The 15,857-nt window shown below is 45.7% G+C and overlaps 1 protein-coding gene across 1 annotated transcript; it reads right to left on the minus strand.

The window, feature by feature from the left end:
* Nucleotides 1–12,334: 12,334 nt before the first annotated feature.
* LOC106805742 (52 kDa repressor of the inhibitor of the protein kinase-like) lies at nucleotides 12,335–14,977 on the minus strand. Its single transcript, XM_014807458.1, has one exon. The coding sequence runs from the start codon at nucleotides 14,975–14,977 to the stop codon at nucleotides 12,335–12,337; it is 2,643 nt and encodes an 880-aa protein (XP_014662944.1).
* Nucleotides 14,978–15,857: the final 880 nt, after the last annotated feature.

The raw sequence follows: 15,857 nt of genomic DNA on the forward strand, positions 1-15,857 counted from the left end.
AGAAATGGGCTAACTTGAATTGGATGAGATTTTGGGTGGGTGATTCCGGGATTCCAAATTTAATTTTAATTATAATTAATAAAATTTTTAGGATAGGTCAGAAAGGGGCAGTAACTTCGAATTGATTACATTTTGATGGTGATCCGGATCCAATTAATTAATTAATTATTTTAATTAATAAAAAGTCTCAGGATAGGTCAGAAATGGGTACTTTTAGAAATTATTACATTTGGTGGGATGGGCCAGATCCAATTTTTTTATTAAATTGTAATTAAATGTCCAAACATTGACATAGAGCATGCCTAGTTATGAAAATATCAAGTATTAATGAGAATTTCACCCCACTTTTTTTTTTTAAAAGCGAATAATAATGGGCACCTATGCTGGTATTTAAAATGTGCCAGACAGTTCATCGAAACAGCTGACTGCAGTTAACACGCTCACTTTGTATGCTTGACCCTGTAAGTTTTGATAAAATGATGCCACATCTGAGGACTAAGCCTCTTGACTTTTCCATTGCAATATGTTAGGTGAGCAATGGTGCCTCTAGATCGACAGATCTGATTACTTGTAAGCGTTATTCAACTCTTTGGGTAAATAAAACAAGCTATTTTTAGCACAGTCACTTGTCTTTTCTTTTGTAACTTCAGGTTGTGGTCAACATTCAACACATCTTGAACATGGGTGGCTTTAAAATGATAAACAGGGATCTCCTTAAACAAATTTAGGGGTAAAAAGCACATTAGAGCCTGATTGGCCAAGGCAGGGGTGCTAAAAAGCATATATTTCGCATTGATTTCGAGGAAGGGTCAAAAATTGGTTGACTTTTTGACTCTTAGTGACCTCATCTATTCAAATATCATTTAGAAAGAGCCTCTTAAATACAAAATTTTGGAGTGGTCACCATGATCATTAGCTTTAAAACAAACAGATCTTCTAGTATGACTTTTTGTTTTTCACCCACCCCTATTTTTCGCCCAAATTTTTTGATGTTGACGCTGCTCAACACAAAAGGGTAATACAGAAAATTTGGCTCAGGGTGACGGGTGGTCATCACCTTAGAAAGGTGAAGACCAACGCCTAGTCCTACAAGAATCAGCAAAGAAAAAAACTTTAACTCTCAGTTGCAGGGTTTTTTTTTCCGGCCCAAGATCACGGGGGTTTGGCTCCCACTTATCATGAGTTTGAGCAATTTGTAACGAAAACTGAAACCAGCACCAGCAAACGATTAGAACTGCAATGTGAAACCAGGTCCCCCAAAAAAATGGGTATGAGCCCTATGTCGCTCATACAATGACATCATCACTGTGGAGAATTGAGCTGCCTTGGTGGAGGTCTGCGCTCTCCGAGTGCTCTGAGTAATACTTATGTTCTTATATTTTATTTCTAATGGCACTTATATAATTAAAAATTGCTGTTCTCGAGGAAGAATATTGTAATGTTCTTATTGTTTTGATCGATAGATATCAAAACCATAATGAACTTCCGAATATTTATAACACCCGCCACTGCGTTTCTGTCCCAAAATCCATTCCTGCTGCTCGCTTTATTTCCTTATTCCCGGATGTCGCTTCGCCGCATGCGTCACATTGGCACACATTAGAATCAGCATTGATACAGGTGGACCATCACATTCCTCCCCAACTTGAACAGAATGTCTATGCCATACAAAAAATCATGATTAACACACTGATTATTTGGCTTTAGTTTACCATGAGCGCAATTTTAAAACAAAAACCGATAATCTCAGCAGTAGTGATGAAACACGAATATCTTCATACATGATTCACACAAAATTAAACATGGGCTACCAGAGGTAAACTTTCAAATCCTTATAGCACAGTCCTTAAATTGAAAAGAACTCTGTGTGTATAAAGGTCATTTCTAACAACAATTAATCTCAGGGTAGGGCTAGATTGCTCGTTCCCTGTAGATGAAGGCTAGTTCTAACTTCATTGACGAAGTCTCTTGAATCTCTCCGGAAGCCGACTGCCTTGCCACCTCAGCTAGCCTGTGGAGCGTGCTGGACCACAGGGTTCCGGCGACGGATCGTTCTGGTCCGGGGATTGGTGCAGTCCCGAGCTCATCCTCCTCCTCATCAGACGACGTCGGGACGTTTCTCCTGGACGGGGGGGAGTGTTTGATCGGACGAGTTTTCTGCGTTACTGTCTTTGCCAAGACATTTTGCTGTCACCATCGATCCGTTTCTCTTCGTCACAACGAGGGTTTCGGGAACCAAACGGGACGGAGGGTCAGACTTCATTCATCCCTCTCTCTTCATGAGCCCGGTCACCAATTTTTATATGCCAGACTCTCTGACGTACTTGCCTATGCCGATCCGCATCCCTTCATCCTTGCCATTTGCGACTCGCTGTCCTTCTGCGACGTTCGTGCTGCGGGCTCGTTACGGCGATTCGGGGTAGGGTTGTTTTGATGGGCCTCCCGAACATCAAGCGTAGCTTGGAGGATATGCCAGTGCGTTGTTGCCTGTGAGCGGGTTGCCGGATAAGTTGAGCAGGAAGCTGTGCAGCTCGGCTTCCAGCTTTTCCCTTCGCTATGGCAGCCTTAAATGGACTTCTTACTGTCCTCATAAAGCGTTCGGCCTCGGCTATTGTGCAGAGCGGCCACAGCGGAGTAATACTTACGATGCTTGGAACCCTTTGTGCCGTGACGTAGTCAGAGGAATGCGCTTGCTGTTTGAAAGGGGGGGTCCGTTTCCGACTTGGACCACATCGGCGTACACGAATTTCAATGGATACTTGGTCAAGGACGGAGACAGCACTTTGCTGTGAGAGAGGACACTGGTTTCCCACGACGGACGTAGCGTGAGAAAGTCGTCGGAGATTTACCATTAAAGTGCGTACCCACTGCCAGGGTACCTGTCCAAATCTACAGTGCTGATCTGCTGACCATGGACGTTCAGGCAGTGCTGACATTTTTAGGGTTCCCGTGTTTGGCGTCGGGCGCGCTCCTGGCCTGCATGCAACTAACGAATCATTTCCTCTACTCGATGGTCTATACCCGCTGAACCACACTTTCTCACGTATGAGCCGCCTTCCGTCGTTGCACCATTTTGCCTTGTGACCAACGTGTTGCCCAGCTGCGACAGCCGCGTTGTTGAGTTCATGTGGTACAACCAATCGTGTGCACGTAGAATCAAGTTCCGGTATTCGGTCACGGAGACAGTTCCCTCGAACTTTGTGAATTCGACGAATGATGCCGTGTTAACACCGGCGTCGTCCTGTCTCGCGATCTCCCATGCCAAAACGCGATGGCGACTCAGGTGAACGTGGACAGCTGTGCAGGTCGCATCGCGTTTGGGTGCAAGTTGTGGAGTTCAGTCAGAAGTCATTGCTTTGCGGTGCAGAAGTTAGCAGCATGTGGATTGATGTTACTTCCTCCATAAACCCTCTCCTCTCTCCTAAGACTCAGTGACGTAGAGTGGGCGGTGTCTTGACAGGTTAATCTGCTTGATTCTTTCCTTTCCGCTTCCGATACTTCAGCTCGATCTCGTACGGCTGGAGTCTCAGTGGTCCAAACGTTTCGATTACGTTGTCTGGAGGACTTTGACCGCGGATAGATGTACAGCGGCACCCAGTGGTTTGTGGTCGGTGATATCATGGTTACATGGACTTCCCATCACATTAGAATGTGAAGGTGTTCACAGGCGCATACTACAGCCAGGGCTTCCAGCGCTCTGTTTGGCTTGTAACGTGGTTTCAAGCTGGTGTAAGCGCTCTGGGCTGGCATACTGTACAGTGTGACGCCGGGCCGTCTTCTCTCTGGCCTGCAGTTCAGAATTTGCGCGGAGACCTACAGGTACTTGGACATCGACGATTCAGTTCAGTATTCCAATTAAGGGATCGAGTACCGCAGTACTGCGTATGTGTCACGTGCGGTCTCAGCGCATAATTGCTGCTTGATGTTTTGACCAACCATTGCCCACCGGGATGTCTTTCGGGATCAGTTCTCGCGAGGTCGTGCGTGATTGTTGCGTAGTCGTGAGCGAATCTGGACCCGCAGTAGTTTTGACATTCGACGGAGACTACGGATTCTCGGAATGCCAGACTTTGGCGGTTCCTCTCCAAGAATATGCCTTGGATTTTCGATGGAATCAGCGGCAAGAACGCTGCATCTTCGAGAATGCTGACCGATGAATTCCAGTGATGTTTTTGGTGGGACTCGCACTTCTTCTTGGAGAGAGTAAGCCCTTTTTCCCTCAGGACGTTGGAATGTGGTGCTCGGAGATTCTCGTCGAATGTTGCGTTTTGGTCAGTCCGAAACGAGTATGTCATCGCTCAGGTTCGATGACACCACTGAGGCACGGCTTAGGGCTTGTCTGATGGCTTCTTGAAAAACCTCGGTCAGCGCCTACAGATGCCGAAATTTAACTGGTGAATTGCCCTGCAGGCGACCGTGTGTTGCGCGGAACGTTGTAATGTTACCGTGATGGCCTCGTCGAGTTCATAGCTGGTTATTAGGCCTTGATTTACGGTCTAGCTTAGAAAACACTGTTCGCACCGTTCGAGGTCGTTCACAAGCTCGTTATTGGTAGAGCGTTGAGTGGCGTTCCCTCTTTATTGCTGTGTCATTGCACATCGCACATGTCAGATGCCACACCCGGAAGCTGTCGTTTTTCTTCGGGGACACAGACCCACTGGAGAGACCCACGGTGTCGGGCCGGTAGTTTCGTTGAAGAAACTCTGAGAGGTTTCATCTGCTTTGAAGTTGGCTTCATAGGTCTTTGCCCGCACCGTGAAATGGAAACGCGTCGATGATGATCCTGTGCTACAGGTTGGGACGTGTTTCATCAATGTGTAGGTGACTTATCAGTCCTTCAGCAATTACCAGACCAGGTGAACAGGTCGCTATATTCACTCACCAGTTGTTCTGGCGTTTGCGTCTCCCAATGCGTTCCACCAGTTGTGATGAGCTTGGTTGACGTTTGATGTACTCTGAGCCAAACTGAGAAGTGAGGCGCTTCCGTTGCGTACTACCGGTGAGGTGTTTGCACTACATGACCCTGTTCTTGTATGTCAGGCACGACTGTGAACTCTCAAGCGTTTGCCCAGTGGCTGTTCGTACTCGCCATACGCGTATTTATCCTTTGCTGAAGAACATATGTAGCGGCGGCGACTTTGCATGGAGCGGGAGTGTTTCCTCAGAGAGCAGGTTGACGCATTGCTCCCCCCCGAGTCAGCCTTCATGGTGATGTGACTGTGTTGCCAATGTTAATGTCAAATGTGTGGTGAGGCGGCTTGACCTTCTATGTTCACCTTGAGGTGTACTCGGCGTCTTGCTTACCTCCTCTATTTTGGTGCACTCTTGTACGTCTGAACAACATCACTGCGCAGCAAAATGGTTTTTGCTTACCACAATCTCTTACAGGCTTGACCCCATGCGGACATTTCTTGAATTCCAACCTTGGTTTTGTGGCCACTGACCTCCCACGTTCGCATTTCTTCAGTGGTGCTGTCTTGGGAGCTGTTTTGGATGGCGAGTGTGTTGAAATTCCCTGGCAGGCTGTTTATGGACCTTTTGCTGTTTTGCTTTTGATGCGAAACGTTGGTTTTGTCCGGTTAGGAGATTAACCCTTGACTCTGATCGCCCTGGAGTGTGCATGTGTGACTTCCGGTTGCGGGGATATTGCCAATAGCTGTCTAATGATTACGTCCGGTTATCAACTCAGTCGCCTCTGTCGCCACGGCCCACCTTGTCTAGCCGACACCATGATGATCTGTGACTTAACCTCTTGCATAGGCTCGCGGAACTGACACGTGTCTCTTGCCAGTTGTTTAAGGATACAGTAAAAATCTTCTTATTTGTGTGCGGTGTAATCCTGGACGGTTTTCTTGAAGAGGTATCTTTTGAAATTCAATGTTTGGCTCGCGGGTTAAAATAAGCAGTGATGGCAGGCAGTTACTCGCCTCGTTAAACTCTGGACCTGGCACAGCTGTTTGACTCTCCGACCCTGGAATTTCACGGGATTAGGCTCCGCAATAACTTGCTGATCGAAGCCTGTCTGACGATGTCATGGAGTCGGAACCACCGTACATAAGCTAGTAATCCCTTCTTTTGCCACGCGTTAGATTTATGCCACAGCCGTTTGAAAACTGTGTACATTCGCAATCTACGCAAGCATTTCGTCCATTCGGGACAATTTTTGCCTTCGGGATCCAGGCAATCAAACGAGCTTCGCTACGAGGCGGTTGTAGCCTGAATTGCTGCCATTGTCAACTCACGTGTTCCTTAAGTGAGTCGTTTGATCCTGCGTCGCCAATGTAATGCTTACTTATTGTTTGTTGATCGATGATATCAAAACCATAATTGAACTCCGAATATTATAGACACCTCGTTTCTGTCCAAATCCAATTCCTGCTGCTCCTTTATTTCTTATTCCCGGATGTAAACGCCCGCGCATGCCGTCACATCTTAGCACACATAGAATGGAAATCAGAGGCATTGATACAAGGGCTGGACATCCACAAAATATTAGGACAGTAAATTATTATATATTACTAGACAGAAGGCACTCACGGAGATGGGCAACCTCCGCTAGAGCATGTAACATGTTATTGTGTTAAAGGCGGGGCACACCTACCAAAAATCGCGTACCGACTTAAAAAATCCTCCTCATCGTTTGTAAAACTCGGGCTCATCGCGAACGCCTTCGATAAAACACCCGCACACCTTACCGATTAAAATTGATTATTTTGTTTGCCAAGGTTGGCCATCTTTCCTCGGAAATGGCTGGCCGTCAATATTGCAATCAAGTTTTTTGTATTTAATCATTTTAGAAGTGTTTACGCCGGCAAAGACAATTACGAAAAACACCGGTCGTAAACATGGGCGAGGGCAGTGGATTCAAGACGGCAAACACTGGCAACTTGTCGGAACTTGCCAGCGACGAACTGTTTTTGGGAAGAACAGAGGGATTTAGGAAATACTGAGAATAGAGAGAGGGGGAAGCCCCGAGTCTTTTTTCACGTATATTTTGGGAATACAACAAGCGACGAGGATCACTACAATTTCACTCAATTCCTCAATCTCCCTCAAGTTCGTTCGTTCACGCCTTAGTGTCGATGGTAGGACGCCATTTTGAAGTGTCATGTGACAACGGGCATGTTCAGCCGATTGCTGGGTCAAGCTATTTATCATAGGAGGATTTTCTGAGTTCACGCCGGCGACACTACAAAATCTTGTCGGATTTTACACAAAATCGCTTTCAAAATAATTGGATTCAAAACTCAAACATGTTTTGATTTGAATGGATCACCCGATAACAAGTATTCGTGAAGTAAAATCCGTCTACAAATGAACGCGCACACCTACCCGAGTATCGGGTCTGATTTTTATCAGGGGAGACGATACAAATCGCCACAGTGGAAAATCCGGCTTGCGTGTGACGCCGGACCTTTACAAGCGTGGCTCGCTGCGCTGACTCGGCTGCGCTGCTCGCTGCGCTGTCTCGCTGCTGCTGGCGGGTGTGCTGGTTGAGTTGATGCGCTAAACTATACGATCGCGCAAACACACTGAACACACTAACACAGTCCGAACACACTACACGAGAGCGATCACATAAGGTCCTCCACTCCGTGGGCAGAGGTAATAATACTTATACTTATTTGAATGTCGGGGTCGTGGAATCCCTTTATTGGAAAACCCGTGTACATTTACTTTACTTTTTTTAAACTACGGTGTTAATCGTTGAAGGTTTAATGACCCCTTAAATTCAATCAAAAGATGACCTATGGCAAGTTATTTAATATTTTTACACTATTTCATAATAAATATGAATTTCATGTTCACAATTATTTCTGTTGTAGTGTGTGAAGAGCCTACAAAAATTCATCTGTATATAATTTATCTTGCAACTTGCCCTGTCAGAATTTTATCCTATGACCAGTTAGTTTGCATGGTTTTACATGTTTTAGGCACAGGCACTGTACAAATCACGCCAACGAGAGCCGAGCAAAGAAACATTCCAGATTGTAGGAGCTCTGCACGGAGAGACATTGTGCCTGACAGTAGGAGACGTACCGAGCTTGGAAACGTCGTGCTAGAAAGTGAGTGATATTTTGCTTTCTCAAGCAACACTAGCATTCACAATTGTGAACAAATTTGTTTCTCGAGGAAGAATATTAGGACAGTAGGCCATGTAGTAACAGTCCGTTAATACACTTATCATTTTTCATCGGTTTTACTGAAATCCTGGCCAAGGGATCGGCAGTGGATGTGGATCGTTGGACTTTGTGTATCATGAGCGGAATTGCGTGGAGAAGCCTCTAACATCAACTGAAGAGCTAGACAGGTTTTGCGAAAAGCTGGCAGATCCAGGTCTAAGAAAGAAATTGGTAAGTTATATTTATAGTGATGAGATGCCAATGACTGAGCACAGGCCACTGTTACATTGGCGAAATAATCACTGCTGTATCTAGGCCCATCCACTATATGCTATTTTGACCCTCAGGTCTCTTTTTCAAACTATGCTCTATGAAAGCAAATGCAGTAAATATGGTAGATAACTATTAAAGTAAAACTTAACCAATATTGTTATATCAGCAAATTTACATATGATTTTAATAGAATAAAAACTAGTCTGCATATATATTTTCTGTTTTGATAGGGTGACTTTATTGAGTGCTATTGGTGCATGATGTGGGAAACACCATCGGAGAATGATGTGAAAGTTGGAAACTTACCATCCGGAGAATGATGTAAAAGTTGGAAACTTACCATCTTTGGTCCCATTTTAACCTGAAGGGAAGGGAGAAGAAGCGGTCGATTGAAGACATTCCACTCAACAGCGTGATACATAGGATGTACTTCGATATATTCATTTACCTTCTAAGCATTCCAAACCCTGGCCCGTGGCATGTAATGTAGAGTCTTGGACTTGATATTGCATGTGAAAATATGCATTAAGAAACACTTGATACATTGAACTTTGGGGCGGGGCGGCCTACGGGCTAGATTGCCACTTGATGTCCTAGAATGCGGGTTCACTGCTGGTAAAAACATTGGCAACAATAGAAAGATGACAACATGATAAAAAATTTGGAGACATTTTAGTCAGAATGACTAATTTTTATTAACATACAGAATAGAGCAACTGAACTTGCATAGTATGAAGAATCTCAATTAAAGCATTACAAAGAATGTAATGAGATAAGTCAATGAGACAGCGCGTGTTAGAATCAACCACAAAAAAAAAGGAACACAAATGAAAGCGAGTAAGAGAAGTCCAGATATTTAATTGAGCAGAACCATCGACGATACATTATAGAAAACGATTGACAGTATCTGTAAATATACGACGAGGATAATAAAGGTGTTATAAGACCAAACAATTGGAGATCACAGATTTGTGAACCGGTAGATGGCACGCTTAATACCCGCTTGAGAAGTGTTAGCGATGGCGCTTGTAATAAATAGGTTATGCTTGAAATGGCGTTAACCAGATAATGAGAACATGTTTTGTAGGATGCTTTAGACTCGTAATATAGACGTTAAGATCAAGTTTTGCGATTAAAGATATTTGACATTGATTGTATGCATTGTGGTCCGATATCATTAGTGGACCCATAGAAGTGTGCGCACATACTAATTTCCGTTGGAAAGCCATGTACTTGGATGTGGTCACTCTACTACGTGGCAGGCTGTGAGGGGGAGGTGGGAGAGTGGGCTGGAAATAAATCCTTTGTTGAGTTATACCAATATTATACGTTCAGCTCTTACGACTTATCCTTCTAGAAATACAACCAGTATTTCTGTGGGGCGACGAGATGGGATTGGGATTTGGTTGTCTAGACCACCATGTAGTCATGACGTTCTGAGGGTGTTGGAGGTTTAATTAAGCTACAACGAGCAAGATAAGGGATCACAGAGTCTGTGCTCTAAAGCACTGAGGGTTTGCGTGAAGAGTAGATACCGTACTTGCGAAAATATGTCAGCATACAGCGAACTGCTGCGAGTACTGCAGCACCAGCTAGGGTACAACAGGATGCAACAACAGCATTTCAGCAGCAACCTGCGGGTGAGCGAGGGCAGGCAGTGCAAAGGCGAGGGTATGGAACAACAGCTTGAGGAGATGGCACAGCGGACAGCAAATGGGAGGGATGGAAGGAAGGGTGGCGGCTACATTACAAACAGATTACGCAGCCAGGGGGTTCTAGGAGGAACGACGGCAGTTCTATGGATTAGTCCGCGTAGCTTACAGCATTTGAGCCAAACTTCGGAGCTATCGGGCGGGATTTACTGGGCGCGGGGTTCGTGTACGTTTTATAGGCGGGGGGTGGAAGAGCAAACTCCATTACCAGAGGAGGAAAAAGCGTTGCATCAAGGCGGTTGTGATCTAAGCGAAGTCAGTCACAGTGCAGCGAAGCGGCCGGCCGACGGACATCAAGTGGCATAAAAATAGCATACGCTCGCAAAACGGCAAGGAGGCAACGCAATGCCTCGTCCAAGCAAAGTGTTCGCCTCCGAAATGACTGACCGAGTAACAATGAACCTCGACCCCCAATATGAGGGCTCCCGACCCGAAAAAAACTCACCCGGAATTCATAAGAATCAGTTCGCCACCCAAACTCGAATTTGTCGGAGTGATCCGGAAAGGAGAGCAGGATTTAAATCGATGGAGTCGAGGAGATGCAGAGCCCGCAGAAACACGCGGAGAGAAGAGTTCAAGGAGAAGCTGGGCCAGGCAAAGCGAAATGGGCAAGACAAGGGATCGCGGAGATGAGGCAATAGTTGAGAGCTTCGGCAATGGCATTAGAGACAGACCGCCTAGACGAAACCCAAGAGGAAAAAAGAGAAGAAGGAAAGGAAGAGGAAAAAGGAAGGGCAGGGATGCACCGCGGGCCACTGTGACGCTTTCCGATCCTGCGTCGCGCGGTGAATCAAGTGAGGGCAACGACCGCCTCGGCCTTTGGCAGGAGGCGTCGTTTCGGGCTTACCAGATCAAGGCCGAGCTGGGACGTACGTCGCTGCGTACGCTCGAGATCCCCACGGTCTGGCGGCGATGTCGCCCGGGGATCTCTGGACAGTGATGCCGGCCGCGGCCAAACCGTAGCAAGGAAGACGGTGAGGTGGGGATTCAGCCTGATGGGTGGTGAAATAAGTGCGAGCATGAGCCACGCTTCGTCACACCTGGGCTCAAGTGGAGGCACTCGACTTAACATGGACCCAGATCAGCACAGTGGCTTTCAAGGGAGTCATGTCGGGCGTTGTGGCAGTCTGACGCGTATGATTGCAAAGTGAGCCCTGAATTACAATGCTACAGCCAAACCCTGTGACCTATCCGGAAAATTTTATGACAATCCGTCCATAACTTTTTGAGTTAGGCTGTACACAAACCCACAAACCAACAAACACAGTGAAGGATTAATGATGTTTATCGCTACATGTGTACTCTAGTTGCCTTTTTAGGACATGCGTAATTTAGAAGATTAATACGCGTGTTTTGAACTGCATGCATGCATGCTTGTGTACCCTATACGTCGCGATTACTTGAAGAACGGCACGTTGAAAATGCGTGTTTAGAACTCCATGATAAAACGCGTGTTTTTCCATCGTTTCCAACGCGTGTTGAATACGGCACGTGTCGACTTGGCCGGCTGGGTAGGCCTAATAGATCTATGAACTTTTATTACCTCCGCGCAACGGAGTTGCAGGGGAGGTAATGTAATCGGTTGTGTGTGTGTGTGTGTGTGTGTGTGTCCAGCTCGCGCGGCGCGATCGATAGCGCGTCGAGTCAGCGAGCGGCGAGTGAGTCAGCAGCAACCACCAGCGAGCAGCGAGTCAGCAGCCGCCACCAGCGAGCGGCGAGTCAGCAGCAGCCAGCAGCGAGCGGCGAGCCAGCTCGTAACACATACATGTTACATGCTCGCGGAGGTATGCACTCTCCGTGAGTGCCCTCTGTCTAGTTCTATATGTGGCCTTTACAAGTGTCATTCGATCTGTGCTATTTTAAAGTTAAATTATAATCACGATAAATTCATCAATTTGTACAGAAAGAGGCATATACAACAAGAATATACCTCAATACTGAGGGGCGTGTACAGGATTTGTACCAGGGGGGGTCTAACCGTAACGCAAACTTGCGAGCACGCGAAGGGGGGGTCTTGGGGGACCCTCCCCCAGAAAATTTTTGAAATTAGACCCCCTCAGATGCGTTTTCCTCGCATCTGACACCACAATAACTTCATCTTGATATGTGCATCAATGCCATTTTTGTCTGGTGCATTAACATCTTAGACAATTTTATTATTTTAAAAGAAAATAAAACTTTTAATAAAAGAAAATTTCAAACTTCGACATGACTTATTCATACAAATTAAAACAAATTCTGCGTTGCCTCGAGAATAAACCGTTTTACAATGTCTTCAACGTTGATGTTTACTCTTCTGTATGTATTGAGTAACACTAGGGCACTCAGGCGTTCCTCTCTCATTGTTGATCGCAAAGTCGTCTTGATGCGACGAACAGCAGAAAATGATCGTTCCGCTTCACAGCTGGTGACTGGTATCAAACAACCAAGTTGGAGTAAAGTATGAAGATTTGGAAACAGGTCCTTCGGGCAACATTTAAGTGAAGTGAGGAGAGAATCTGGTGTGTTTTCCGAATCTATCCACCTGCCACGCCAGATCTCTAGCTCAGTCTGTAAACTAGCAAGACGATCAATATCCGGCTCATAGTCAGAAAGTTTGTCCACAACTGTTGGGATCTCCTTCACGTCCATCTTCGCTATGACTGACGGTATCAAGGACATAAATCCTGAAACAACGGAGACGGATTGATCAGAGAATCGATCAGCTAGTTGGGTATTGACATCATCGATGAAAGGTATCACTATCGCCCGTTTGAAATACTCCTTCGGATCATCAGCTGGGTGTGTTGCTCTGAAGGCATTTGATATCGCCCGGCGACGCGTTCGTTCCTCTGCCTCGAGTTGTCCAGCGATTTTCTTTATCTCTACATACCACCCATCGAATCTGTCATCAACTTCTGCTCTCATTCTACCCACATCTTCCTTTACGGACGATAGCAACGAATACGCGGTCCGGACGTCAAGATCTCGCTGCTGCAACTTGATTGTAATTTCCCTTAGTGGTGCCAAAACGTTCCTCAAAACAATGAGTGATACAATGGTCTCGAATTCCCTGAAGTTTGCAAGTATGCCTTGAGCCTTTGTCTTCGTTTCTCTATCCCAGCTCCATTTCTCTTCGATTAGGGCACTGATCTCTGCATCGTTTCCGTAAAGATGAGGGTTGACAATAATGTCGCACGTGGTCATGAACAATGGGGCCATGTCAATGAAATTGTCAAAGGCCTCAAACCTTTCCACCCATCTTGTCTTACACAGACCTTTAAGTTTTTTCTGTCGTTGAAGATTCTGACCTTCCTTGGTATGAAGAATCATCATGACTTTCTCGAAAAATCCCTGGCGTTTGTGGGACAAATTAAAAAACAAGAACGCATCGTTAACAGCTGTTACGCAGTTGCGAATCTGGGGCAATTTTGAAGCTGACGCAATAACCAAGTTCAACTTATGACTGTTGCATGGCGTATAAACTGCTCTTGGGACTTCCCTGCGGAATATGCCCTGAACTCCCTGATTGTCCGAAGACATGCAAGATGTGGTATTATATGACTGTCTGTGCACATTTAAATGGTTAAGTCCACAGTCAACAAGTTTTGAACGAAGCATTTTTACTAGGTGTGCTGCTGTTCCCCGTTCGGTATAGGAAAAATCTAATAGTCCTTCTTGAATGTCTGAAACCTTCCCATCCACGTATTCTAGAAACCGTATGCAAAGAGACAGGATATGCTTGTTGGCAATGTCATCAGTAAGTTCATCTGCAATAATGCTGAAAAATGGGCAACGTTCCTCAGTTATGTTAGCTGTGAGCGATTCCCGAATGACATCACCCAATATCTCCAACACCTCGTTCTGAGTCGTATTAGAAACATATGTGGCATTTTTCGGGCAGGACTTAATGAAACTTCTTAGGATATCATCTGTTTTGGCACGAAATTGGACAAGTTCTTGAAGGTTCCCCTTGTTGGTATCGGGATCAGCGGTGGAAGTATCACGGTGACCACGAAAGGCTAACCCTTGGCGTCCCAAGTATATAATGCATTCTATAATACTACCAAGTGCGGCTTTATTACTGCTATACCTATTTTGTTTAAGTTTTTCTAGTTGGATATCAATTCGAACGGCAGGGTTCTCTTCAACGTGCTTCCTTTCAGCAAAAGCTGCAACTGCCAGTTTGTGGAAAGCGTTGGTTTCGTGATTGGGCAAAATTCCGTCCTTTTTGCCGAGAGCCTTGCGGAAATCAATAAATGACTTTTTGATGAGAACACCAAACTCACAGCCTCTACCCTCTGGCTTGGTTGCAAAGAGTACACATGGTAGACAGTATCCACCATTCTTGACTTTGGAATAAACAAGCCATGGAAAATCATCAAGCCAACATAATTTGAACTTCAAGGTTTTACACTTATGTTGCCTCACGGGGAAGTCGAACTTGTTACCAGGTCGGAAATGATTTTTCATTAACTTTAGTTTGTCATCGTTACATAGTTCTGACCTCTGAAACTTTCCTACATCATTATCCGGAATCTGCTTATCACCAACCTGCTGAGCAGCAGTCGTCACTGGAACCTGCTCATCATCAGCAGTCGTCAAGGGAACCTGCTCACCAGCAGTTGGAGTCGTCATTGGAACCCGCTCATCATCAGCAGTCGTCAAGGGAACCTGCTCACCAGCAGTTGGAGTCGTCACTGGAACCTGCTCATCACCAGCAGCCGTCAAGGGAACCTGCTCATCACCACTAGAAGTAGGCCTAGTTGTAGGGATGGGAACATCAGCTGTTAACTGCGACGTACTCGGCGTCGGCTGTAAACGAACAGGATCATCGGACGTTGAAGCATGATCTTCAGTGGCTCTTGGTCTCTTGGTGAAAAAACTCATAATATCTGTATGTGAAGCTTTTCTCTTTTTCATGTTTCCTGAAATATATGGATACCCGTGTGTACTGTAAGCCTATTCGAATGCTATGGAGGTAAAGTAATCAGAGGTAGGCCTATTCCTGGCCCCCAGTGAATAGGCGGCCCTGGCTACTGATTACCTTGCCTCCATAGCATTCTAATAGGCTTACACACGCTATAATATAGTACACCGGCGGTATAATAAATATATATAGTACTTACACGCTGGTATAATAAATTATGTGTTGCTGTGTATAGTAATAATGTGTTGTATAGTACAGTGNTACCGCTCACCCATATATATATATATATCCACGCAGCGTAACCGCGCGCGCACGCGTGCGTGAATATATATGTGTATATATGTGTCGGTCCGTGCGCTAGCATCAGTGTGTTAGGTTGCCCATTAACGTGCGGGCTGCTAACGCTCCCTCTACATAGATGAGTTAAGTTGCAGCGGCAGCGGCAGATCGCATCGTCGGATCATGGTGTTTACGACGCTTTTTAGCAAAGCCGACGTCGCACTGAATGGCCGACGACCGTGATACAAGCTGCGCATGCGTGCAGGGTGTTGCTGCTAGCTCCTGCTTCTACTACTAGTCACTGGCGAACAAGCTACTGCTACTACTAGTGACTGGTGAACGAGCTACTGCTACTGCTAGTGACTGGTGAACAAGCTACTGCTACTACTAGTGACTGGTGAACAAGCTACTGCTACTACTAGTGACTGGTGAACGAGCTACTGCTACTACTAGCTACTGCTACTACTAGTGACTGATGAACGAGCTACTACTACTACTAGTGACTGGTGAACGAGCTACTGCTACTACTAGCGACTGGTGAACAAGCTACTGCTACTGCTA

The sequence above is a fragment of the Priapulus caudatus genome, unplaced genomic scaffold, assembly GCF_000485595.1.
Source record: "Priapulus caudatus unplaced genomic scaffold, Priapulus_caudatus-5.0.1 Scaffold126, whole genome shotgun sequence".
NCBI lineage: Eukaryota > Metazoa > Priapulida > Priapulimorpha > Priapulimorphida > Priapulidae > Priapulus > Priapulus caudatus.

What these genes read in the sequence shown, in the direction of transcription:
- LOC106805742 (XM_014807458.1), bottom strand. Translation starts at nt 14,977, where the DNA reads ATGAGTTTTTTCACCAAGAGACCAAGAGCCACTGAAGATCATGCTTCA.